Below are 22,928 nucleotides of genomic sequence, written 5' to 3'. Positions count from 1 at the left end.
GGGCCCGGCTGGCCGGCGTGGACGGCGGAGGTGCCGGAGCGGAGGACGCGGCGGCGGTTTTTCCAGCTCGCTCATGGCACGGTCCTGAAGCGGGGGTTTCTCGGTGGCTTTTCTGGCAGTGCCGGTGGGTTAACCGGGCTCTTCCCGAAAAGTCCCGACTAAACCGCTGCGTGAGGGGTTACGAGGAGGGCGCAGGCCCAGGTGTGTCTCAGGTGCGAGCCTGATGCCATGGAGGCCAAAGAAAGACACCAGGAGAACTCCGTTCCATGCAAACTGGCACTGCTTGCAGGCTACAAAGGATTATCTGTACCAGTTTCATCTTGTGGCATGTAGAGAGCGCCTAAGGGGTGACTTGCCAGACTGGTTGTGGGGATTCCCCATCTCCCGGCTTTTCCTACTGCCCCTTCATGCAGGGGGAAAAACAAACCCAAAGAGAAAAAGAAAAAAAAAGAAAAAAAAACCAAACAAAAAAAAACAAACAAAAAAAGAGATTAATTTTGTATATGATTTCAGGAAAACAGACTTCATTGTTTCTGCCTCTTCCTCATGTTTTTGCCCTTCAGGTTTTGTTTTACGTGCAAACAGACCTGGTGAGTTGCCCCTTAGCAAGGCACAGAGGGTTTGGCTGGATTAACGTTGCTTCCCTGATTATTATTATTTTTTTTAATCGGAGTGCTTTTGGTGCCCATTACAACTGAACTGAGCATTGATCAATTCTGTGCCTGAAAATCATTTGTCTTTAATTTGAGTGTTTTTTGGTTTTTTCTTTTGTTGGGTTTTCTGTTTTGTTTTGTTTTTTCGTTTTTGTTTTTTATTTGAACTTGCAATACGAAACTAAATCTAACCCTAAATTAACAACACCCTTTCTGGCAAGTTTAAAGAGCAGTATGGTGTTTGGAAATGTCTTTCAAGCCTCAAAATTGCCTGTGTGCACAAAACTGGCAAAACCCCAAAACTGAATCAAAAGAGCCCCCCCACCCCAGCCCTGAGCTCTCAAGGAGGAAGATGGGTTTGTCACCGGCCCGGCCCGACGGCCGCTCACATTTGCAGTGAAACGTGCTCTGGGAACAGTGGTGTTTTACGTAGAGTCATTTCCATCCAAAGACGGTTTTCGGAAGGGACATCCTGGGTTCGCCACTTCCATCCAGCAATGGTAGTGAATTGTATTCAGGAGCAGTAGAGTACGATCGATCTTGCGCTACAGTGTACGGGCCCGATTCATTACAAGAAAAATGGTTGGGGTTTGTTTTTTTTTTTATTCTTTTCTTTTCAGTTGGTTTTTTCTTTTTCCTTTGCAAATTCGCACAGCCCTCCTTCACGCGTGCCTAATCCAAAAGCACAGAGCGCAACACAGTTGGCCCTTACTGGCCCCCTTTCTGCCAGTAAACTGGAAAAGAGCTGGAAAACGCCCAGGCAGGCGCGTCCCACCGCCCCTCCGCTCGCTGGGGACTGCTCTGCCCAGAAGCTGCCGGAGACGTCCCCATCCCTGCTGCCCCTTCTGCAGCGCTCCGGCCCCACCAGCTCGCTCCAAATTGACCTCCTCCGCTCTCCAGCCCTATCCTGCCGGCTCTTCCCCACCGTCCTGGTCTCGCTGCCGGTGCGGTGGCTCGGCAGCATCGGACCTCGGCCTGGGCACCGGTGCCGGCCGGCGGGGCTGAGCGCCAGCGGAGAGCGTCCGCCTCCAGGCGTGCATCTTGGTCTTCCAAGGAAGCTGCAGTCCTCTCGCTCCAAGCCCCTGGGCTGCGGTGCATAGGCGCTGACCACCTCGGTTTCTCCCCGGGGTGATGTTCCTCCTCTTGGGAAGCCTGCACGTTTGCTTAACGGCCAGCAAAAGGAGCCCACCCGGGCTTCCCTGCCCTTGCCCCTTCTTTTTCTGTTGCAGCGTGTGAGGATGCAGTCACCAGTTTAACCGTGCTAGATCAACAAGTTCTCTTCTCTGTCACAGCAGAAAGGGACATTTCCCCCTGCTCGTGCTCAGTGCCGCTCACAATTTCACGTCTAGCGTAGCCGGTCACATGCCGGCAGGGTGAATGCAGCGATGCTTCTCTTAATAAATCACGTGCCCAGTCGACGTCTCAGTGACGAGGCGATAGCTGAGGTCCCTCGAGCAGACAGAGGGGTTTGGCCACATCCATTCAAACCGGGTGGGACTGTGCTGCCGAATCCCTCAGCTGGTTTTGACAACCTCATCCATTCTTGTATTTTTTTTAATGAATTGGGACCTGAGCCATGGAAAACGAGCAAACTTAAAAGCCTGAATGCTGCAAACTCCTCCTAGACAACTTCACTATCAATGTCACGTTTCTTTTGAATTCACCTGACATATTTTACGTGTAAAACATTTTTGTCGTGTAAATGCTTTTTTTAAAATACAATCATGGGGAGGGGGCACATTTTTATCTTGCATTTGACATGGGAGGGATTCATTTGGCAGGAGAGCGAGACAAGGAAAATTTGGCAGGAGAGGGTTTTCGTTCCTTCCTCTTTGGTTCATTGACAAGTCTGAGATTTTTCCAGTTCCCAACCTGTTGCCACCAACTATTCCTCCCTGAGGACTGGAGACAAAACCCATAAGGCCATCTGTAATCCAGCCCGATTCCCGCTGCCCGGCACCGGGAGGAGCCGTGCGCGCCCGTCCCAGGCAAGCGGCGCGGGCTCCCACGGGCACACTTTGCCCGCCGAGATGGCCGGCGGCAGGACAGCGCGGTGGGACAGCGCGGTGCCGCGGCGCCGGGAGCTGCTCCCCCCGCCTCACCCCGACCCCCGGCACATCTGGATTTTGGGCGCCAGTCCCGGCTTGCCAGTGCTGCCTTTGAGCCCTGCGCCCCGACAACCCCTTACTGTACTTTATACTTGCCAGCTATAACAAATCTCGTAACGTGAGCTACTGACCTTGATGGTGAGTGTGAGCAGTTATGTTTTGTTGTTTTCTCTCTTGCTTGGTTGGGGCTGCTGTGAGAGAGGGTGTCTCTGAGGCATACTTTCCGGCCTCTCTTACACTCGGACGTGCACACCTCCTCTCAAACACTCTTCTGAGCGCTCTCAGCGGGAAGGTTTGTCCACACCTATTAATCCTCTCTCAGTGTCCAGCTTCTTGTTAGTAGCAGCTGGTTGCATGTTTTTTGCTTGTTCAGACGAAACGGTTCAAGAAACGACTCATACCAACTCTTGAGAAATGTCTCTATTTTTTTGTACACTTTCTTTCTTTTGATGTTTTTATTAATTTCCCTTACTTAAAAAACAAAACACCTGTCGTCCCGTAAAACATTTCACATCTCCCCTTGCCTGTTCTTAGAGTGTATGTATCTGTGGGACTGAACTAAATGCATGCACTGTAGTAGTTGTACTGGTAGCAGTAGATGTAGTTGTAGAACATGCATTGTTGAGTTGATATTATAGGTATCATCAACGTGAACTAGCGTGGCAGTTAAAAGCATAGCCTTGGTCTGATTGAAAGCGTAGGGCTATCAATACAGCAGAGAGCTGCTAACGGCTTGGATCCATAGTACCGTATTTGTTAAATCCCATTATCTGGAAGTTTAAATTGAAGCTGGCTGTAGGCAACCTACACCCTGTGTACAAGAACCCGCACATGCTGTTACGTTGATAGTAAATTTGCCATATTATTTTTTTCAAATTAAACCCCCTAGGAATTAAAATGCTGACTATAACTATATTCTCTTATTTTTATTTTGTATTAAAAAGAACTTAAGATATTTTTTAAATCATTTTACAATCATGGTTTCTTCATCAGCCTGTTACTCGTCCATATTAGCCCATAGAATCATTCGTTGGCAGTCGTAGACCAGATGTGCCAAACGCAAATCACTCCATTTGGGTTTCTAAATAATACCGTGTGCGTGAAGCAGCTTCCCGCAGACTATCCTGAGACACGAAGCAATCGTTTTTAGGTCATAAACCTTAAATCTTGTTATGCAACAGAGACTCTGAGCTAGCGGTGGGTCGTACTCATTGCCATGTCACCCAGCTTAAGGGAACATTTTTAAATGAAGATTTAACATTTCATAAATACCAGCGTGAGGAGTTCGAGGCAAGTTCATCATCTTTGCCATTGAGCCAGTGAGTGTCTTTGCTTCTTGTGCCCAGGTTTCTGTGCTCAACTTCTAAAATCCTTTCGCAGAGGAAGCTGCAGTCAGTAGGTTTAACAGATGGTAATTGAGATCCCGAATTAGGCTTTTGTTTATTTGCTTAGTTCGTTGCTTGTCAGAAAACATCCTGCTGGGAGTAGAAAAGATACTGTATGGCATGGTCACACCTTCCCTCCTCCCCGCGCCCCCCGGCCGTCCCCGCAAACCAGATGTGCTGAGCTGGAGCATCTTCTGCTCCGCCGGGGGTAGTCAAGGCAGTCTTTAGTGCTCTTACTCCGGCAAGCGCTTTCAAAGGAAATAAAATATCCAGAATGGGCTTTCAAAATGTAATTAAGGATTTGTATCCGCTCCTTACCTCTAATAGAACATAAAGTAAATCAAGCAAACAGCCGCTTGGATGGGGCTGACGCAACACAAGCCTGCGCAAGGCAATCCGAGCCACCCCTGTTACTTTCCTTACTGCTACGGGGGAGCTGAAACACTTGTGCATCAAGGGGGAGAATAATTTCCCCCTTAGATCTCAGTCTGCCAGGGAGTCGGGGGGACCCACTGTTTAATGTGCCAAGCGTATGATGAAGTGAGGAGTGTATCTAAAAGTCAGCAGAGCGACAAATTGCATGGGGTTTAGGAAGCCTTGTCTTACACTTAAAGAAGGTGCTCTGAAAATTTAATCTTGTCATTAGGCACCCATAGTGTTAGCAAATTGCGGCCATAAAAAGTGGGACGAGGGTTGGTCTGCGTGTGCGGAGGGAGAGAAGCCGCCAGCGGCTCACAGAAATGGCGTAAGGAGGAGCATTTCAAAGATCCAGCGATGAACCAATTTGGGATTTATACGGCCCATTGAGAGGACTCCCTTGTGGCACGGCAGCTCTGATGGAACTGCTCTCCCTCTTTTATTCTACTATATAAAAGTACATAAAGTTTAATCTGAGCTATGTAATCTCAAAAGCCAGAACCTAACAAGTGGACCACTTGGGAGCAGCAAGCGGGCTGAAATTTCTCACTCCACTGGAACCGCCGGTAATTACATGACAGAGCCTGGCGGCTGATGCATCGGAAAATTAATGGCTGCATCAGAGTTTATCTTTTGCTTATCTTCATAGCGGAGGCACTCCATGCCGGAGAGCATTGCAGGCGGCCCGGCAGGGAGGGTGAGGCAGAGGGACCCTGCACCCCGTGGGGCTTCGGTGAGGGGTGGACACAAAGACAAATGTCGCGTATTAAACAGAAATAAGAGCAGCCGGGCTCTTGCACGGAGCCCCTGCCTGGGCAGTGAATATGCCGTGCGCCTCTGGTTAGTGTAGTGCAGCTCTAGAGGAGGCCACTCTGCGTTTCCATGGGTGCTTTTGGCCTCAGTACTGGCAATATCCTCTTGCTCTGCGAGAACTACAGTTACTTTCCTGACTACTACCTCGAATTAAAAAAAAAAAAAAAAAAAAATAAAAGGGGAGTCATTTCTGTTTCAGTTCAGAAGTGCTGTGCTGGTCCGGGGTGAGAATCACGCAGGTCCTTTCCAGAACGCAGGCTACACGCAGAAACGGTTTGTCTTATTTTACTGTAGGATGCTACTTTTTGATTTATTTTGTCCGCGAGAGACTGAGCTCCCTGCAGTGCCCAGTAGAAAATTCAGTAGATCTAAAACAATTTGTTGCTGCTGCTGTTAGGCCTTGACCACAGCAGCGGTCGTTTTACAGGGCTCCTGGCTGAAGTCTATTGTGGTTAAAACACATCAGCTTTAATCAATAATTTTGTAATAGAAAATCTCGCGCACTTGATAAATCATCTCCAGCGCAATTAGTGACCACCTCTGAAGTGCAGACTTAAGTACAGCGGAAGTTAATCTTTAACGAATTTAGTGGCTAACTTTTAATAGTCTTTTCAATCAGGAGAATTATTTTCAGTGGGAAAACACTCCTCGGCAGAGCTCATCCCGGTGTCCCGGCTGCTGCTCTTGACCCACGGCAAGCGGTGACGGCGCAGACGCTGCCGCTGCCTGGCGTCGCGGCCGGGCTGGACGCCTGCAGGGACGGGCTCGCTGGTGCTCAGGACCACAGCCACCCTCGCCGGGCAGCCGCGCTCCAGCCCCGCAAAACCCTGCGACGGCCCATTACCCGTGTTCGGTTCCCTTTCGCCCGGCGGCAGCGGAGGAAAGGAGCTCTTGGCCGGTGTAATTAGACTGTGTTCCGCACAAGAGGCAGACGAGTCGTTGCGAAGTTCGAAGCGGGGCCTTCAGCCTGAGCTCTCCAGTGCAATGAGACACTCGAGCACACGAGCATGTCTCGTGCATTTTAATCGCTAAACGTGTAAAGGACGTGCTGAGCTGAGGTAACTTGCCTGTCTGGCAGCAGGCGCGGGCTGTTACCCGTTAGTACTAAATGGGACACAGCGCGTGTTTTACTGACATACTGTTGTGAGTATTTTCATGCTGATTCTCTCCCCGAATGCTTTAAAAGTAAATACATAATTACAGTTATTTTTTTCTCTCTCTCTCCTTTCTGAAATAGAAAACTGAAAAAGAAGCAGTGGAGTTTTTCCTTGCAGCAGCTGTTAGCATGCATCTGGCTCTGGATTAGCTTGAGGAGCATGGTGGATTAGTAGTTGCCAGAGAATGCAAAAATGGTCTGCAGGTATATAAACTTGAGCTATTTAAAAATAATAAACTCACACAGCTGGGTCTTTGTAAGGGTGTTTCCCGATAGGTAAGAGAAGAGACCAGAGACCAGAGCTTTGTGCCGTGAGGACTCCCAGGTGGCTGTGCCCAAATCCTGCCCGCCCGAGGGGCTGGGGTGTTAGCAGCCGACAGCGGAGCCGGTGCCACCAGCTCTCCCCCAGGCACCACGTGGTGGGCAGCAGCTTCTCTCGGTGTTTCCTCGTCGTTGAGCTGAGGTTTTGCCTTTAGGGGGTGTTAGTACCAGCCGCATGACCCTTGCTGGGACGTGGCCTTGGCACCTGGCTGGCCGGGCAGGTCTGCTCAACGCGCCCAGCACCTCTCTGGGCAGGCGCCTGGTGCAGATTCTCCCACAGGAGAGGATCCTTGCACAGAAAGCACTGGGGTTTTGGGGGCTGGATTTCTCTTCTGTTACCTGGATAACCCCCCTGTGCTCCCGAGCATCCATCCAGCCCACAGGGGTCCATCGGCAGTGGGAAGATGCCCCCCGGGCAATGCCCTCCCGCTGCGACGACTTAAAATATGCAGTGAAAGAAGGACCCGGTTTTGTTTTAATTTTCCTCCTGTATTGTCTGTTATTGTACAAAAGGCTTCAATTTAAAATTAACAGGAGTGATAGCCAGTTAATGTGGTACAGTGGGAGGCCGGAGTTTCTGTTGCTATGGCAATGGAGTTCGGCTCATTTGTTTTGTAGATGAGTAATTACTACGCAATTAGAGTAGGCTAAAAATAAAGGGGCCTTTTGTTCCCTGTTACTCATTAATATTAATAAAAGACCTGTCCGGGCTGTGGTAAACAATTAATGCAGATGTGGTTGCCCATGGTAAAAGCAGCAACAGCTTTCGTGTTACCCGGCGCGAGGTGAAAGCACTGCCGTCGCCTGTCTCAGCTCTTCCTTCATTTTAAATAGAAAAATTATTAGAGAGAAGTCAGCGTTAGCACAGCATCACGAGCTTTAGCCCTTATTTGCCAGTTGCATGGATGGTAATAAGTGTTAAAGCTTAATGTGCAGACACAGGCAGCAGGTACAGCGCTGGGGTCAGATGCTGCGAAACAGCGAGCATCCGCAGCCCTCCGAGTTGTGTGCGAGAGAAACACAATGGCAGCAGCTCCCTGATGCAGAAATCTCTTCATTTATCCCCCCTCCGATCGCGGCGTTGCCCAAGGGAGGGCGCAGGGCCGTGCCGCTGCCGGTGCTCTCTCCGGTGAGCAGCACCGGCTGTGAGATGCTGGGCTGTAAGAGCCAGGGCTGGAGCAAAGAGCTTGCCCGAAAACCCGAGCACGTCAAAGTGCGAGCGTGGTGCTGCTGAAATGGCTCCGGTGCAGCACGTTACAAGCATCGAGCGCCAGAAAAGAGCGGAAGAAAACGGTCCCGAGCATTTGATGCGAAGTACGTAAACGTTAAAGCACGCCAGATTTCAAATTAACTGCAAAACCAGTTAAATGGACAGAGAAACCTGTTAGGACACTGACTAAGGGGACGGAGTTTATTTACCTCTCTGTTTTATTTGCTTGTCTCAATGCAGCCGGTGAGCATCCCTTGCTGGCGGGGAGGAGCAGCTCAGAGCCGGGCCGTGGCCGGCCCGGTGGGCACGGCGGGGCCGTGGGGCGGTCACCCCCCCTCGCCGTGGCCCTGGGGTGCTTGGCATCCCTGGAAAACGCCATCAGTACGGCGGAACCTCTCCGACGGGCAGCAAAGGCACCCGGGTGCCCCCGGCCCGAAACCCTCGAGTGCTGTGCCGGGGGGGCGGGTTGCGGACAAATGGGAACCGCATCCCTCCCAAACTGTTTAACTAATGGAGGGAAACGTAGCACAGCCTTTGTAAGGTCGACATTTGTTTGTTGTTAAGGATCTAATTAGAAACATGAGAGGGAGCTGAATGGCTGCTTGCTCGGCTAATTAGCGACATGCACGAAGACCACTTTGAACTTCAAGGACACAAAGCTATTAGCGCTTACATCAAAAATGGATTAAACTTCTGTGCTTTTATAATGATTAAAGATGAGCCGCTCGAGAGGAAATCCTTTTGTAAGGCTGTGACAAGAGCTGGCTCCCTGATTGCAGCTTCTACAAGCGAAGCTTTGTGTGGCCTCCGTGTAGCACTCGGCCCAGCGCGAGAGTGACACCGCTAACTTGCAATATGGAAAATGTGATTAGGCAATAAATATTGATCGCTGGCAAAAAATTACAGCCAGGCTGGAAAGTGCATTTATTTGTCCTGCTACATAACTGCAGGACTTAGAAAAGCTGGGCTTGAATACGTTGAATTTTGTGTCTTTTCTTCTGCAAATTGGTGCCCGTCGGTGCAGACGTGGCTGATGCTTCGGGTGCAATAACCGCAGTATTTAGCAGAAGCAGGTGCTCTCGACGTGCCCGCAGCACGCACGAGAGGGACAGCGGTGGGCTTTTAAAACACCTGCACCAGTTGAATTTTTAGCTTGCCCACGCTTGTGGAAACCGCCCAGCTCTTGCTCTCTGCTCATCTAAAGTAGCTTAGCAGTTGCTTTTTGTGTCCATGCCACCTGCTCAGCATCTGTGCTGGTGCCGGAGCCGAAATCCCCGTGCTGCACCGCGGAGGGAGGGCGCTGGGGCCGCGGCAGGAACGGTCGCCGCAAGATCCCAATTGCCATTATCACGCCGATGTGCCGGCTCGGTTCCTAGCGGCTCGGACCGCTGCGAGGCGCGGGGTCTGAGGGGTGTGAATAATCGTCGGCAGCCCCGCGCGGGGGCGAGGACGGGGCTGGGCAGCGCTCCCTCCCCGTGCTCCGCTCGCTTCCAGCGGTAATTGCTGAGCCGGGAACCTGCTCGCCACCCACTGCTTTCTGTCGTTATCCTTGCGATATTTTGATGTGTGAAGCCGTTTCCGAAGGGGCTGCAGAGGCAGAACAACCTTTTAAAGTGTGACTGCAGATAGAAAATAATGTACAAATAGTACCTTGTTATGGCAGATAGCTGCTCTCAGTGTCTCTTGGCCTCATCACCACTTATTTTACTGATGAGCCCGACAGTTGTTTTATTTTATGTTTTTCCCTGCAGGGCCAATATAGCTGCAGGGGAGGGACAACTGCTGCCTCTAACCCGGGGCTGCCTGGCTGCTCCCCATTACAGACCTGCGTCAGGGGTGACAGGGAAGGCACAAAGCTCGCAGTTTGATTTTCCAGAGTCAGGGCTGAACCGGCTGTCATAAGCAAAATATCTACAGCTTTTCATACTTGCAGAGGAGCTCTGTCTGCCACGGGCTTCTTACAGAGAGGTGTTTGCTTTTCAAGTCTGCTTGGGAAGAGCAGGAGCAAAGTGCTGCGCCTTGCGGGTCCCCGCGAGAGATGTACTAAATGGCACCTCTAATTGTAACGCTGGGTTTATTTGTTTTTCTGGTTTGTCTCCCACTTTCTGTTTCAGCTAGTTGGGAGCTGTTTGCACGTTGTTACTCTCCAGAATATCTGTGTGTTTCCAGCTCATTATTTCTGAGACATTTTTGAGTCTGAGCATTGATCTGAATTTGAGGTGTGCCACGTGTGGTCTCAGACATAAAATAACACTGTATGTCAAAGCACAGATACAATAAAGCGATGCCTCCGATAGTTCAGCCTGACCACAAACGAACGTGTTTGTGCCTGTAGCTGGAGCTGTATGCAGTGATCAGTATAGAAAAAAAAAAAGAGTCTGAAAGTGAGCATTTAATTTTCAGTGCTATGCCTGCGTGCTCTTGCAGCCAGGATAGGCTACCGAGAACCAGCAGCACCGACGTCTTATTTCAGACTGGCGTTAATTTGTACATCCAGTCTTGGGTAAATCACATCTTGGTTGTTAGCATCTCTGAAAAGCAAGGTACAAGCTCCCATTAGCTTCAGCTGTGAATGCACAATGAATTAGCTTTGGCCAAGCTGTCTGTAACATGGGTGCAGTGCTAGCTAATGATATTTAGAAGGCTCTAAGCACTAATGATGTAAGATTTGCATGAGGTGCTGAAGTTTTCCGGCAGTCCATACCGTGGCTGGTTATTTAAAGTATCAGCATCACACTGTGACTGCCGGTCTGTTAGTCACGCACGCTACAATTAGTGCTCATGCTTCAGGACACATGGGATCCCCAAGGAAGGGCGAGATCTTCCCTGCACCAGTCACCATGGTTTTACTGTAATGTCCTCTGCAGCGTTTGCGCTTGGGTTGTTGTAAAGGCAGTACAGCAGGCTGGAATGCTTGATCTTCCACGAAAATCTTCTCTTAAAATCCAGCAGTAACTCCCAAGTGATGCAAATTAAATGCCTCCAGACTGTGGTGGAGTTCCCTGTCCCAGCCGGGCTGCTCGGGACCCAGCTTCGCAGCTCTGCTGAACCCATCGTGGGCAGAAGGACGGGCTGCAGCGTGTTCAGATAAATACTTTCCGCTCGCTGCTGCCGACGGGACTGGGGTGCCCGCTCTCCCGTCGGCTCACCGCGCCGGGCTGCTGCCAAACGGCACCTCCCTGCCCTGTCCTCCCCAGCCCCTGCCTGTTTCCATCCCTGTCAGCAGCATTCAATGTTATTATATCATTTACTCCTTCGAGCTGGAAGATGATGTTTGCAGCATGTTATATGAATTTTTCATAAAGATAGAAAAACAGCCTAATCTTGTGAGCTTTGAGTCTTGGTAGTGGGTAATGGCTTTGATTTAAAGCATTTTGTCTTAATGATAGTTATATTGAAAATTTCCTGCTGCTTTCAAGCACGTGTAGTTATTATCATAAACATTGATGGTAGAAATGCCTGCCAAATTGTGCGTGGCTGTTTATGGTAGATGAGAGAGTCATCCAGAAATTAGAGCGCTGGATCAACAAGTTGTCGAGAAGCCTGTTTGCACAGAAAGCCACCCCGGGGCCGGTGGGACAAGGCAGGAGCGAGGAGAGCCTTGGAGGAAAGAATTGCTGGAGATGGCCGGCACTGGGTGTGGAAAATACTCAGTGTGAGATTAAAAGCGAATTTCTGGCGAGGAGGAGCTGCTTTAGAAGAAGTTGAGGAGTACGGAGGGAGGGCAGTCCCTTGCCAAGCAGAGCATTCGGGTGCTCTGCCCCAGCCGTCGTGCCGGTGGCCGTGCAGTGTGAGCCCTTGTATTTTATCCGCTTGAAAAAATTAATAACCTGATGCATAAAGCATGCATATTTACAGGGGGATGTTTCATTCTTTTTCTTTATGCGCGTCGCTCTGTCCCCCGTGTGGTGTTAGATAACGGGATCTGCTTTCTGGGGAGCACCCCCATCAAAAGGTGGCCTGTCTGTGGCGGGATTCTGCCTCCAGCTACACCAGCAGAGCCACTTTTCCGTGTGGATTGTCGCCCAGGGATAAGGAGCCCTCTCCGGGAAGGTGCGGGTGGCAATCGAGTGCCACGAGACGGGTCTCTGGGAGCGCTGGTTTAGCACTGACCAACACACACCTTGGGGCGAGCCCGTGCAGCCGTGGGGTCCCGGCCGTGTCCCTGCGGGATGCAGGCAGGGGATGTGGGCGCCTGCGGATGGGGAGAAGCTGGGGCAGCTCCAGCCGGCTCCGTTCTGCTCTCAGCTGCTCTCTCAAGTGCAAAATGTATTTCTGGCTGTGATAACAGGGCACTGTATCTCATCCTGAAGTATCCTGCCTCTTCTCAAAGAGGAAATCCAGTAAATCATGTGGTGCTTTCTTTCAAGTTTGAGGGGTTTTTTGCCTGTGCACCATGGCTGGGAAGGCAGCCACAAGTTTCTCTAACGGTGTTTTGTACCATTCTTCACCTTTTTTTTTTTTTTTTTTACTTTTGAAATATTCATATCTGTTATATGTTTAAAAAAAGCAAAACCATATTAGTAAGCGGTGAAGAGGCAGCTGTAGGAGCCAGTCCTCCCCACAATGGTGTTTAAGTCTTTGGGGTTTGGTGCTGTAGGAGAGGGAAGAGTGTTGTCACAGAAGGCTCGATGCGGGCTGGGGGGCAGCGATCCCCATGCAGTGCTTGTCTTACACCTCTGTATGTATTTCGCCTGGTTTGTTTCCTTTGCAACACAGTGTACTTCAGTGGTGCTTAAAATCATTGCTTTGTCATCACGTCTAATTTAGTAGGCCCTAAGGGACTGACCGTCAGCCCGGTACCATGCAAGTTCTTGTAGGGCAGTAATGTCCAAATCCTTACATTTCTTCTCCCTTTCCCTCCCTCTCCTGTCACCATTCATGGCTGAATTGAGTTTATTTGGGTGGGATTCCAGCATCCAACTTGTTGTGCTTTCCCCAGCTGCCCTCTCCGCCCCCGCAGAGAGGCGTTTGGATCCTCGTTAGTGTAATACGCCGTTGGCTAAGGCAAATGTCATAATGAATCCTGACTTAGAAATTTCTCAAGAGTTCACCGAAAGAGAGTTTATCTTTCAATAGTGACCTTTCTCGTTGAACGCGGATTAATATATGAGCAGGGTCTGTGTTAACATGGCAGTTTGCAGGAGAAGGCACTTGATAAGCGAGCTCCAGCGAGCTCCGTCCTTGCTCCCAGCAGAGCTTTTTGTAGCCCCGAGCCTCCTGCCTCTGCGTGAACCTGGGCTGCCAGGAGTGTTTCAGGCTCCAGCTCTCGGCTCCTTGACATAAATCACGTGTTGTCTGAACGTTGCGTTGAGAAGCATCTTACACGCATGTTAAATGTGGACAAAGACGGCTCTGCTAAAGGACACCAGGATGAGTTAGTAATAAAATAGCCTTGCTCCTTGAAGCACTGTCTTGAGGATATGGATGCTTTTTTAAAACTCTCTTCAAATTCATATTTATTTTAGCAGAAAGACTTTCAGTAGCTTCTCCTTTGAGGAGATGCAGCTTGGGCGGGGGCGAGGGTGCAGTGAACGTGCGTTGTTGCCCCAAACACTTCCCCGAGATGAGACCCTGCATGCAGGTGCATGCTGCAGCAGGGAAGTACAGCAAACCCTGGCTTCTGCCATAGCAAAACCTGACTGCTGTAAATACTAATCGCTGGCAATGGTTTGTGGCAAGGCACCGAGTCTAAGGTCCTTTTATCCATTTCCAGCCTTGTCAGCAATGGCATTTCTCTGTCTCTTCCCATCACCTCTGGAAGATGGAGGCAGTACCGATGTTTGTCGTGGCTCTCCCAGCCACCCCTTCAGACAAGGTCCAGCTCTTGCTGTGCCAGCCGTGCACAGCAGATCCCAACTCCACCATCACCGACACTTTGCATTTAAAAAAAAGCCTGTTCTGGGACTGCTTTATGAACCCACATTTGCTTCAGCTTCTCATGCCCCATCTTGCTTTCCCTCATTGCTTTTCAGCGCTCCTCAAGCCACCATGGCACTGGGCAATGTAGAGCCCGAGGCTTCCCAAAACCCATCCTGCTGGCCTGCAGGCAAACGTTCACTTACTGGTCAAAATTCACAGGCTCAGAGCCTTTTCCATAAGACAAACCACAGCAAATTCAAAGTGAAGCAAACAAGACATTAAACTTCCTTGTTCCCATCACTGCCACATCTCTTGGCTTCTGTCTCTTGATCTCCATCGGCTTAGGAAGGAGCTTCTGTAACGCAGAGGATGGGAGATCGTTGGGGCTGAAGAAGATAAAAGTTGGTTAGCTGTGACCTACAGACACATCTAACCTTTTCCGCATCTCTCCCGACCTTGATCTGTCACAGGGCTTCCTGGTGACAACTTGGGATTGCAAATTAGGCGTAGAGGAAACCCTTGAGCTGGAGGCACTTAGCCGCAGTCTCAGAGCTGTGAAAATGTCCGGCGCAGGATGGTTTCCTTTGAAATTGGTTGGTAAATTGGACCTGAACCTTTCAGAGCATGTTGGAAATGGGTACTTTGACTGCCAGGACTTCTGAGTGCTGGCAGTCCTTGGAAGGGGAGGAGACGGCCCTGCCAACCCCATGCAATGCTAAATCAGTCTGATGGGTCCTCCCGACAAACCGAAGTCAGGAGATACTTGGTCAGCTCGGCCAGTACCTCTGCTGGGACCAGGCAATAGGTCGGGCTTTGCTCCTGGTCTCCGTTGACCGGCATCAAGACATGGTCAGTGGTTCCTTCCCCTCTCCTGGGACAGCACAGTCCCCTGGTGGTTTTTCAGCAACGTGCTTCCGAACTTCTGCCCTTAATTATTTCCCATTCTGACTTCAGGATGCTGGTGGCTGGGGGAAAGTCTCAGATTCCTTCCAGCCTGCAAGGCATTAATCTTAATGCTCTGCGATTCCTGCAGCTCACAGCAGCCATGGCTCTTGGACAGGTTCTGCCTCCTCCAGTGACTGAGCTGACATCAGGAACTTTGTCATAAAGCTACATGTCTCCAAAGAGTCTTAAGTTTTCTTTGACGAGTAAAACAGTATCTGGAGTCTGGAGGATTTTGGGGTTTTTTTCTTCATTTTAGTCTTGGATTATTCCAGGTTTGTGTAAAATAAATTTGTTTCCAGGTATTTCATACCAGAACACATCGCACTTTGCATGTTGGGAAAGTTGTTCAAGGTCCCTTTGCTGTTGTTTCAAAGCGATGGTAAAAGTGCCTCTGGCTCCAGGTGAGCTTATGTGCAGCTATTGTAGGAAGACGAGTATTTAGCAGCTCACCATGGCTGAGTGAATCGTTAAAATGCGGCTTTCTGAGGAGTGCTTAGCCTCCTCGTAATTATGAGAGCTTTCCTGTTTCGTTTATTGGGTCTGGAGCAAAGCGTCAGCTCTGTGAAAGCTTCCAGCCCTTTCTATACAGTTTTCCGGGCAGCTGTTCAGCAGACGGCGTGGAGCGGTGCCGGGGCGTCCCCAGCCTCCACGCGGTGGTTCCCGGGCGATGGACCGCCGGGCGTGCTTTTGGCATGGCCATTTTTCCACAGGCAATCCTGTGAGCCGTGTGGAGTATTCAACTGATGTTCAGTAGATAGAAAATCACCTTTTTCTTACATTACGTACCCGCAGTCAGAAGGGCTTTTGAATAACCAGTTGCCAGCGCTTTTGGCATGTATGAAAGCCGGTATTTCCAGTCTTCTTAGAGATGTAAACGGTTGGGGTGGGATGTTTGGGGGGACAGAGCGTCTCTCTGGCTCCTCAGTCTCCGTTTGCTGTTCTCCTTGCAAGGTTTCAGGACATGGCAAAGCGGGTCCCGCAGCGTACGTCTGTCTGTCCCGTTAGCCGCGGCATCGCCACGGCTGGTCGGCACGTGCCGCGTTCTGCTCCTCCCCGTGGTGGACCCGGCGGCCGGTGGCTTTGGGCATCGCGCGGGCAGTGGCTTGGGGCCGAGGCGGTGGCGGTGCAACGGGCTCTCCCAGCGCTGCCGCAGGGCTTTGCGGGAATATTTTACTAACAGAATCCCCCCACACACACCCCCCTCGCCTTGCCGCATCCTTCTGCCGTGCTCCTGCCTTTGCTCAGGCCGGCCAACTGGGTTTTGTGTGTGACTTGGCAGTAAAACTCGCATCCATTTTATTGAACCAGAAGGAAGAAAAGGGAAAAAAAAGTGCTAGCTTAAAGTAATAAAAGGCTTTTGAACATCTCAGCTGGATATTTTTCTTCATGAGTGAGAAGGCCAAATGTTATCTTGACATTTAATCTTTAATAATATAAAAAGGCGCTTCGTTTGCCAGTGAATTCCAAAATCTGTTTACTCTCTCATGCCTTATTTCTTTTAACTTGCTAGCTGAGATGTCCTACTTACTTTCCCCTGCTACCAGTTCAGAGCTGCATTAAACCATTTATTTTGTAAAATTCACTTCCCTGTCATCGCAGAGCCGACAGCTGCTGGGTTGACCTTTTTTGACCGGCTAATTCATTCCTTTGAAAAATGGGGACCTCTCGGGATAGTGGTGCAGGGGGAAGGGGCCAGGGTGGGAGAGACGGCGGCCCAGCACCAAATCCAGGCTGTGCCCACCGCAGCCCACCTAAGGTGCTGGCAAAGCCTTCCCTCGGGCTGCCCTTGTTGAGGGAGCCGGGCGTTCTCCCGGGCTGGTTTCCATCCCCGGTAAAACCCCGCAGTCGGTCAGCGCAGCTCTGACCTGTGGGCCAGCGGCAAGTCTCCGTGTGCTCCCGAAGGACCTTGCAAGTGCCACTCAGGTGTAGCTCCAGCTTCCCGCAAGCCATTTCCATCCAGCTCCTCCTAGTCCGCTAACTTTTCTTTCGCATTGAAACTTATTACTCATAAATTTTACATCCGAGAGCAACTGTGAGAAATGCCAGAAGCCTGATCATCTAACATGCTTTAATATCTAAATTTATTCTTTAGTATCATTCTTATTTACATTGTTTTTCTGTCTCAAAAAAAAAAAAAAGGGAGGAAAAAAATAAAAATTTTCTTTTACTTCCACATTAGGAGGTGAGTTGTCATACACCCTCTGGAATTCTTTTTTGCTTTTGATCTTTATTTATTTGTTTAATTTTGGTTGATGTCCCAAGCATGGTTTTGGAGACGAAGGTAAGTCTTCGCTCTCCAAATTAAAAGGAAAAAGATTCAATAAAACAACACTCTCCTTGGTCATAAAAAAAAAAAAATTCCAAACTGTTCCATTCCATACCATTTAAAGAAAAAAAAAAAAATCACCTATTGAACTATTTCTACAGCTTACTGATTTAAAAGGGCGGGTTTTTTTCAAAAGTATCGAATGGATCCAAAAACGATTTTCCTAGACGCGATTGAAGTTATTTGCTGTCAACATTTTAATATCAATATTACCACAATGTGTAGTCTCAAACTAGTTCCTTTGTAGTTTGCATGGGATGTGAATGCTGTCTCGGCGTGCCCAGACCTAGAGAACTTGTTACTACTGCATGAGCATCAAGTCAGATGTTGAAAAATACCTATTATATTTTGTGATAATTTGGTGAAAATGAGCACCTCCAGTCTCTGGTTGCAGTAGTGTGTTGAATGATTGTTCTTTTTTTTTTATATATATCCATATATATATTTTTGGAGCTCTAAGCTTCGTAGTAGTACGGGCTGACTCTTATCCAGTACTTGCTCTCCTATCGCATGGCCTTGGTTAAGTGTTAGAAGTTGGGCCTAGGCTGTTTATTCTGGTGTTTGGCTTTGTAATAACGGTGCATGCCCGGCGTCTGGCCTCATACCCAGCTTTATTCTCTGCACACCAGTCTTGAATAGCTACAGTGCTCAACCGAATTTTGGCGCACCCGCTTCCCCGGCAGGCTCCAACCCAGCCCGACCCGGAGGCTTCCCCGGGGCCAACAGCCCAGGGCCCGTCGCGGATCTCTACGGCACAGCCAGCCAGGACTCCGGCGTGGGTAACTACATAAGCGCCGCCAGCCCGCAGCCGGGCTCCGGCTTCGGCCACGGGATCGCCGTAAGTACCGCCGGCGCCAGAGCCGCCGCCCCCGCTTCTGGGTCCAGGGTGGGGTTGGTTGGTCTTTCGTTGGTTAATGACATCCGAGCGGTGGTGGTGGAGGGGTTACGTTGGGGTTTTGGGGGTTTTTTTTTGTTAACGATGACCTGACGGCGAGCGTAGCGCCTTGCTGCCGTAGCCTGATAGAGCTGTGCCTGAGCCGCTCCGGTTACCAACTCGGCTGGAAAGGCTTGTCTGGCGCCTTCCGCGGCCCAGACGTGACGCATCTCAAAAGGAAACAATAATAAAGAAATAATATTAATAATAATTTATAATAATAATTCACATTATTATTTTATATAATAACATAAAACTCAATAATGAGGGGCTTTAAAGTTCCTGCATATTATCCGTACGGGCTTTATATCAGCCCAACCACCCATCCCGGCTGATGCGCCCGTTTGCAAACAACGCACCTGTCCCAGCTCCTAAACGAGCAAAAAGCGGCTCATTAATTTGGCCGGCAGGACCCCGGGGTTGCCCACAGCCACCCCGGCGAGGGGCCGTCCGTCCGTCCTGCTGCCCTTCGCCCATCCCCACGGCAGCAGCGTCCCCGTGGATCTGGCGTGTGCTGACCTCCTGGGTCGCTCCCAGCCGGTTACGGCATTGCCGACCGTCCTTAAAATCTGCAGGTTACGAGTAAGTCGCTACCGTTTTGTTGTCAAGTCGTTGGAAAAGTGCCTCTTTAATGCCGCGTGGGTCTGCAATCTCACTAATGACGGGCGATGGAGATTTGCTTAACAAAGCTGCATGCTGTTTTTCAGATCGCGCTGTTTTTACCTGTGTGTGTTAGCATGAATGCGGTTGGACCTCTTTGTTGGCTGTCAGTCTCCCGAACAGAAAAACTGCAACTGAAGTTGTTTCCCTTTTTGTAGTAAAACGATGAGATTTTTTTCCTCTTGTACAACAAACGTGGCAAAGTACAGAGGGCTCCCCCAGATCCCTCAAACTGAGCGGAGAATTTCACTCTCTGACCGAATTGGATGAGTGAGGGGAGCAGGAGCGTAGTGCAGACAAAGTTCCTGAAATTGTGTTATTTTTATTGCGTAAGCAACCAGTACCCAAAAAGACAAAAAAAACCCTGCTGCCTCCGTTTGTGCCCTTGTGCTCAATTCCTGTCCCGGTCCTGCCCCTCCCGTGGTCACGCCAGGGACTTGACAATCCCTTCGGATCAATTCTAGTACTAAACGCAGAATATTATTGCTCTGCTAAGAGCTACATCAATTTAAACTGCCATCTCTCACCACTTACAACACCTCTTATTTCCATTTTTCACCTAAAGAAGAAGACCTGTTTGTTCTTGAAAACTTGGGCACTTTGGCCTCAGCAGCATCCCGATTTTTCAAGTAATAGGATACGAGGTACAAGGCTGGGTATCCGGATTTGTCTGCACTACCACTTCTCCAAAGAACGATTTTGTATCTGACTTGCAGATTGGCAGCCTCTTAATTTCCCCCAATAACTGCAAAGAATCCCGTAGCTTTTTTTACATATATATTTATTTAACACTCTCCATTTACTAACCCTGGTTTAAAAATAAAGAAGGGAAAACCCAAAGCTTATTCTTGCAACTGGGGGAATGAGAAGATTATGGTCTTGGAAAGGTACCGTAGGGTTCAGCACACCGACTCCCTGGTGACCAGAACAGCTCTCGGAAATACCTATTCATGCTGGCAACACAGTCTTTCAAGTCCTTTGATAATTTCTTGCCAAAATTAATAATCATCTGTTCCCATGTATAGAGCACTGATGAACTTAACAATTGTACAATTTTAGGGACCTTTGATTGCAACGGCTTTTACAAATGGATACCATTGAAACGTTACACATGGTTGGTTGCCATCTCACTTGGAGGTATTACAGTATATACCATTTGTACTTTGTGCTAAACTACCATCTCCCCTATATTTACTTTAAGTGAACAATTTTTTTATCTTCATTTCGTCTTTCCTTGGCCTTTAATCATTCCTTTCTGTGATTTATGTTATTCAAATCAATCTCACGGGTTGGAAACTGGAAGACGGATCGGGAGCTAAACCCCCCAAAAGTCACGTTTTCATACTCAGGACACTTAGTGCAATAGTTTGGAGAGGCAAAAGCCCCGCAGAAAAACCAGCAATCCCAGAAACCTGTGGGGAAGCAACCGAGGGCCAGCCGACAGCATCCCGATGGGGATTATAGATCTGCTACCAATGCACTGGTCTAAAAATAGGCGAGCCCCACCGCTTTATTACAGAGAAACCATCATTCTTAATTAAGTGCTGTACCAAATATTACAGCTAAAAGATAACATTGTAACTAGTAACCATAGAGCAATTATCAAGATTAAAAAAAAATTAAACCTAAGCAAATTAAATTAAAGACATTACCTGAGTAATGCATCCTTGGATCACTGCCAGTTTCCTACCCTTTGAACTAAGCTCAAGTTAATTAAATGTTTAATTTTTGTTTTAAATTTTTTTGGCCTTTGGCTTATTCATCTTTGCAAACAAATATTCTTACACCAAGAATAGAGTAGATTAGAAAAGTCAGTCAATGAAAAACAGAACTTAGCGCATTAAATGGCACAGGTTTACCTGTAGAGCTCTTAGTCCACGCAGACAAATGTAATGGATGTGACAGATTTTATTTCTCTGCCTTTTGCCCAGCACTACCTGATCAATGTCACATGTTTTACATTCAAAATCAGTGTATGAAATTAGAATTGCAGTTAGTCAAGGGGCTGGGAACTGTGGAAAACGTTTGGAGGCTTTAAATTATATAAAAATAGATTTACACCTAAATAGTAGTGGATAAAGGGGTTTTCTATTTACTCTTCATCTACCCACATCCACACAAGATTACCTGAAATCGTTCTGTCAATTAATTTGCTCCACCAAGTAGTATTTTTTATGGGAAAGAAAGAAGTGGCATAAGCACTCTTGCTTTAATCCCAGTTATTATTTGCACGTATCAGTGTATGTTCACGGATCAATTTGTCAGAATCCTTCATGTTTTCTGGGCCGTCAGCCTTTGTAATAACGAGGTGGTACACAAAGCTGGCTGGAGACCTAGGCAGAACATCATAATTCACACTAATAACGCTGCAATGAAGACAGCGTTCATCAGATTAATGTATTGTAATCATTTTACAGTTACCACAACACATCAAACTGTAACCATCATTTACTGGCCAGTATTAAGACTCAAACCATTAATGACTTAAAAACAGAAAGTGCTTTTAATGTTGCTCATTACTAATTAAAATAGATTTTGAGAGGAGGAAATGAGCCTTATTATTAATTCCTCAAGGACCACCGAGTTTGAAATTTTTATTGCGGCGGTGCATCCCGAGGCATCTGGTCCCTCGCCCACCCCGGCTGCCCCCGCTCCTCGGGGCAGGAGATGAGGATGAGGATGAATTTGGCCGAGCTGCAGGTCCCCGGGGCAGGGACCGGCCATTCCCGCAGACCTGTGGGGTGCTGGCAGGACCTCACCCTGGGCACGGCCGTTTGGGGATGGGTTTTGGAGGTCACCCCCAAAAACGTGCGACCAGGGTGTGTTCCCCGCCGCAGCCAGCCCTGCAAACGGCCGCCTGCAGAGCTAGTCCCCTAATATTTATTTCCTTCTCAACATTAAGCACCAGCAGGAACAGAGCATTAGAAGCTGAAGCCTCTGTTATAAAATAAATCATCGCCGCTGCAGTGTGCCTGTGTAGAAGTTGTTACCTTTCAAGTACTTCAGCTGTGCCTTTAGAAAAAAATCATTTTACCGACACCGTGTAAATTCCTGGCGTAACAGATGCCCGAGGAACGGTTTTTGTCCTTCCGATACATCAAGTCACATTTTATTGTTCCTAAACCAGAGTAGCACACAGCTAACCCCAGCCTGCCTGGGAAGGCACTGCCGGCCTGAAGTCCGGGCTTAGCTGGACTCCACGGGGATGGAGCCGGAAAGTCGGAGCAGTAAATACGTTAAATACACTCTCCCACGGCGGCAGTCCCAGGAACGCCTCCGCATTTCAGCCGTTTCGCTCCGGATTCCCCCTCGGTGTGGATCTGAGCGCGCCGCGGCTTCGCAAAGCGTTTGCAAACACTCGGGGGGGGGGGGTTAAAAAAAATCCCACTCGCCCCGCATTAACTCTCGCTCTCCTCCGTGTCCTGTGTCTGCCTTCTCCTCCCCGCAGAGTCTCTCTGGATGTCCAGGCAAGACGGGGCGAAGTTTCTGAACGGGCCCACGTTTGGGTGATCTCATCAGACTTTGAGCACTACATCATCACCGATAACGCAAACAAACTGGAGGTGGCACTCGACGGACTTAGGTTGTTTAAAATCTCTCTCATCATCTCATGAATCTGCTGTACTATAAAAACAACAGCTTTTAAAAGTATGTATATAAAACCCATTTCTTGTTCGTTTTATTTTCTCGATGGGTTCCCCCCCCTCTTTTTAAACCTCTCCAAACCACATTTTTTCGTAGCATTTTGACATAGTCTCGTAGCCACGTAGTTCTAATTCTTTGTGTATCTAGCAAGAGCCTAACCATAGTGTAACTGTTTATATTAAGGGGTTTCTTTCGTTTTTTCTTTCCCACCTCCCCTCCTTCTCCCTTCTGTTTTACGTAGTCGTTGTTGCTTAAAGGATGCTGAGATGGTGACAGGAGTCTCAGCCGCTGGTGCCGGCTCTGCGGCCGCCGAGGGTGGCGGGGGGAGCAGAGCTGGCGGCGGGCACGGTTTCGGGGTGGCCTTGCAGGGCACGGGGGGCGCGGGTGAGCAGCAGGTTCTCTAGCCCTTCTTTTCGTTCGTGGAGTCTTCGTTAACCTGATTCTATCTATTTTCGGCAATAAGGCAAGGACTACAAACTTTTTGTGCGTCCTT

At 49.0% G+C, this 22,928-nt stretch overlaps 1 protein-coding gene across 1 annotated transcript in view; it reads left to right on the top strand.

Annotated features, from left to right (window-relative positions):
* MSI2 (musashi RNA-binding protein 2) overlaps positions 1-22,452 on the top strand; it is a 254,694-nt gene extending 232,242 nt beyond the window's left edge. Inside the window, exons 11-13 of the mRNA XM_010573965.1 lie at positions 17,826-18,034; positions 19,850-19,927; positions 22,239-22,452. Coding sequence (XP_010572267.1) covers positions 17,826-18,034; positions 19,850-19,891 — 251 coding nt within the window. The 3' untranslated portion in view covers positions 19,892-19,927; positions 22,239-22,452. The remainder of the gene's footprint in view (positions 1-17,825; positions 18,035-19,849; positions 19,928-22,238) is intronic.
* The last annotated feature ends 476 nt before the right edge of the window (positions 22,453-22,928 follow it).

This window comes from Haliaeetus leucocephalus, unplaced genomic scaffold (assembly GCF_000737465.1).
Source record: "Haliaeetus leucocephalus isolate CR32 unplaced genomic scaffold, Haliaeetus_leucocephalus-4.0 Scaffold395, whole genome shotgun sequence".
NCBI classification, from domain to species: Eukaryota; Metazoa; Chordata; class Aves; order Accipitriformes; family Accipitridae; genus Haliaeetus; species Haliaeetus leucocephalus.
The sequence above is the reverse complement of the archived record's forward strand: the minus strand, read 5'-3'. Positions and strand labels throughout refer to the sequence as shown.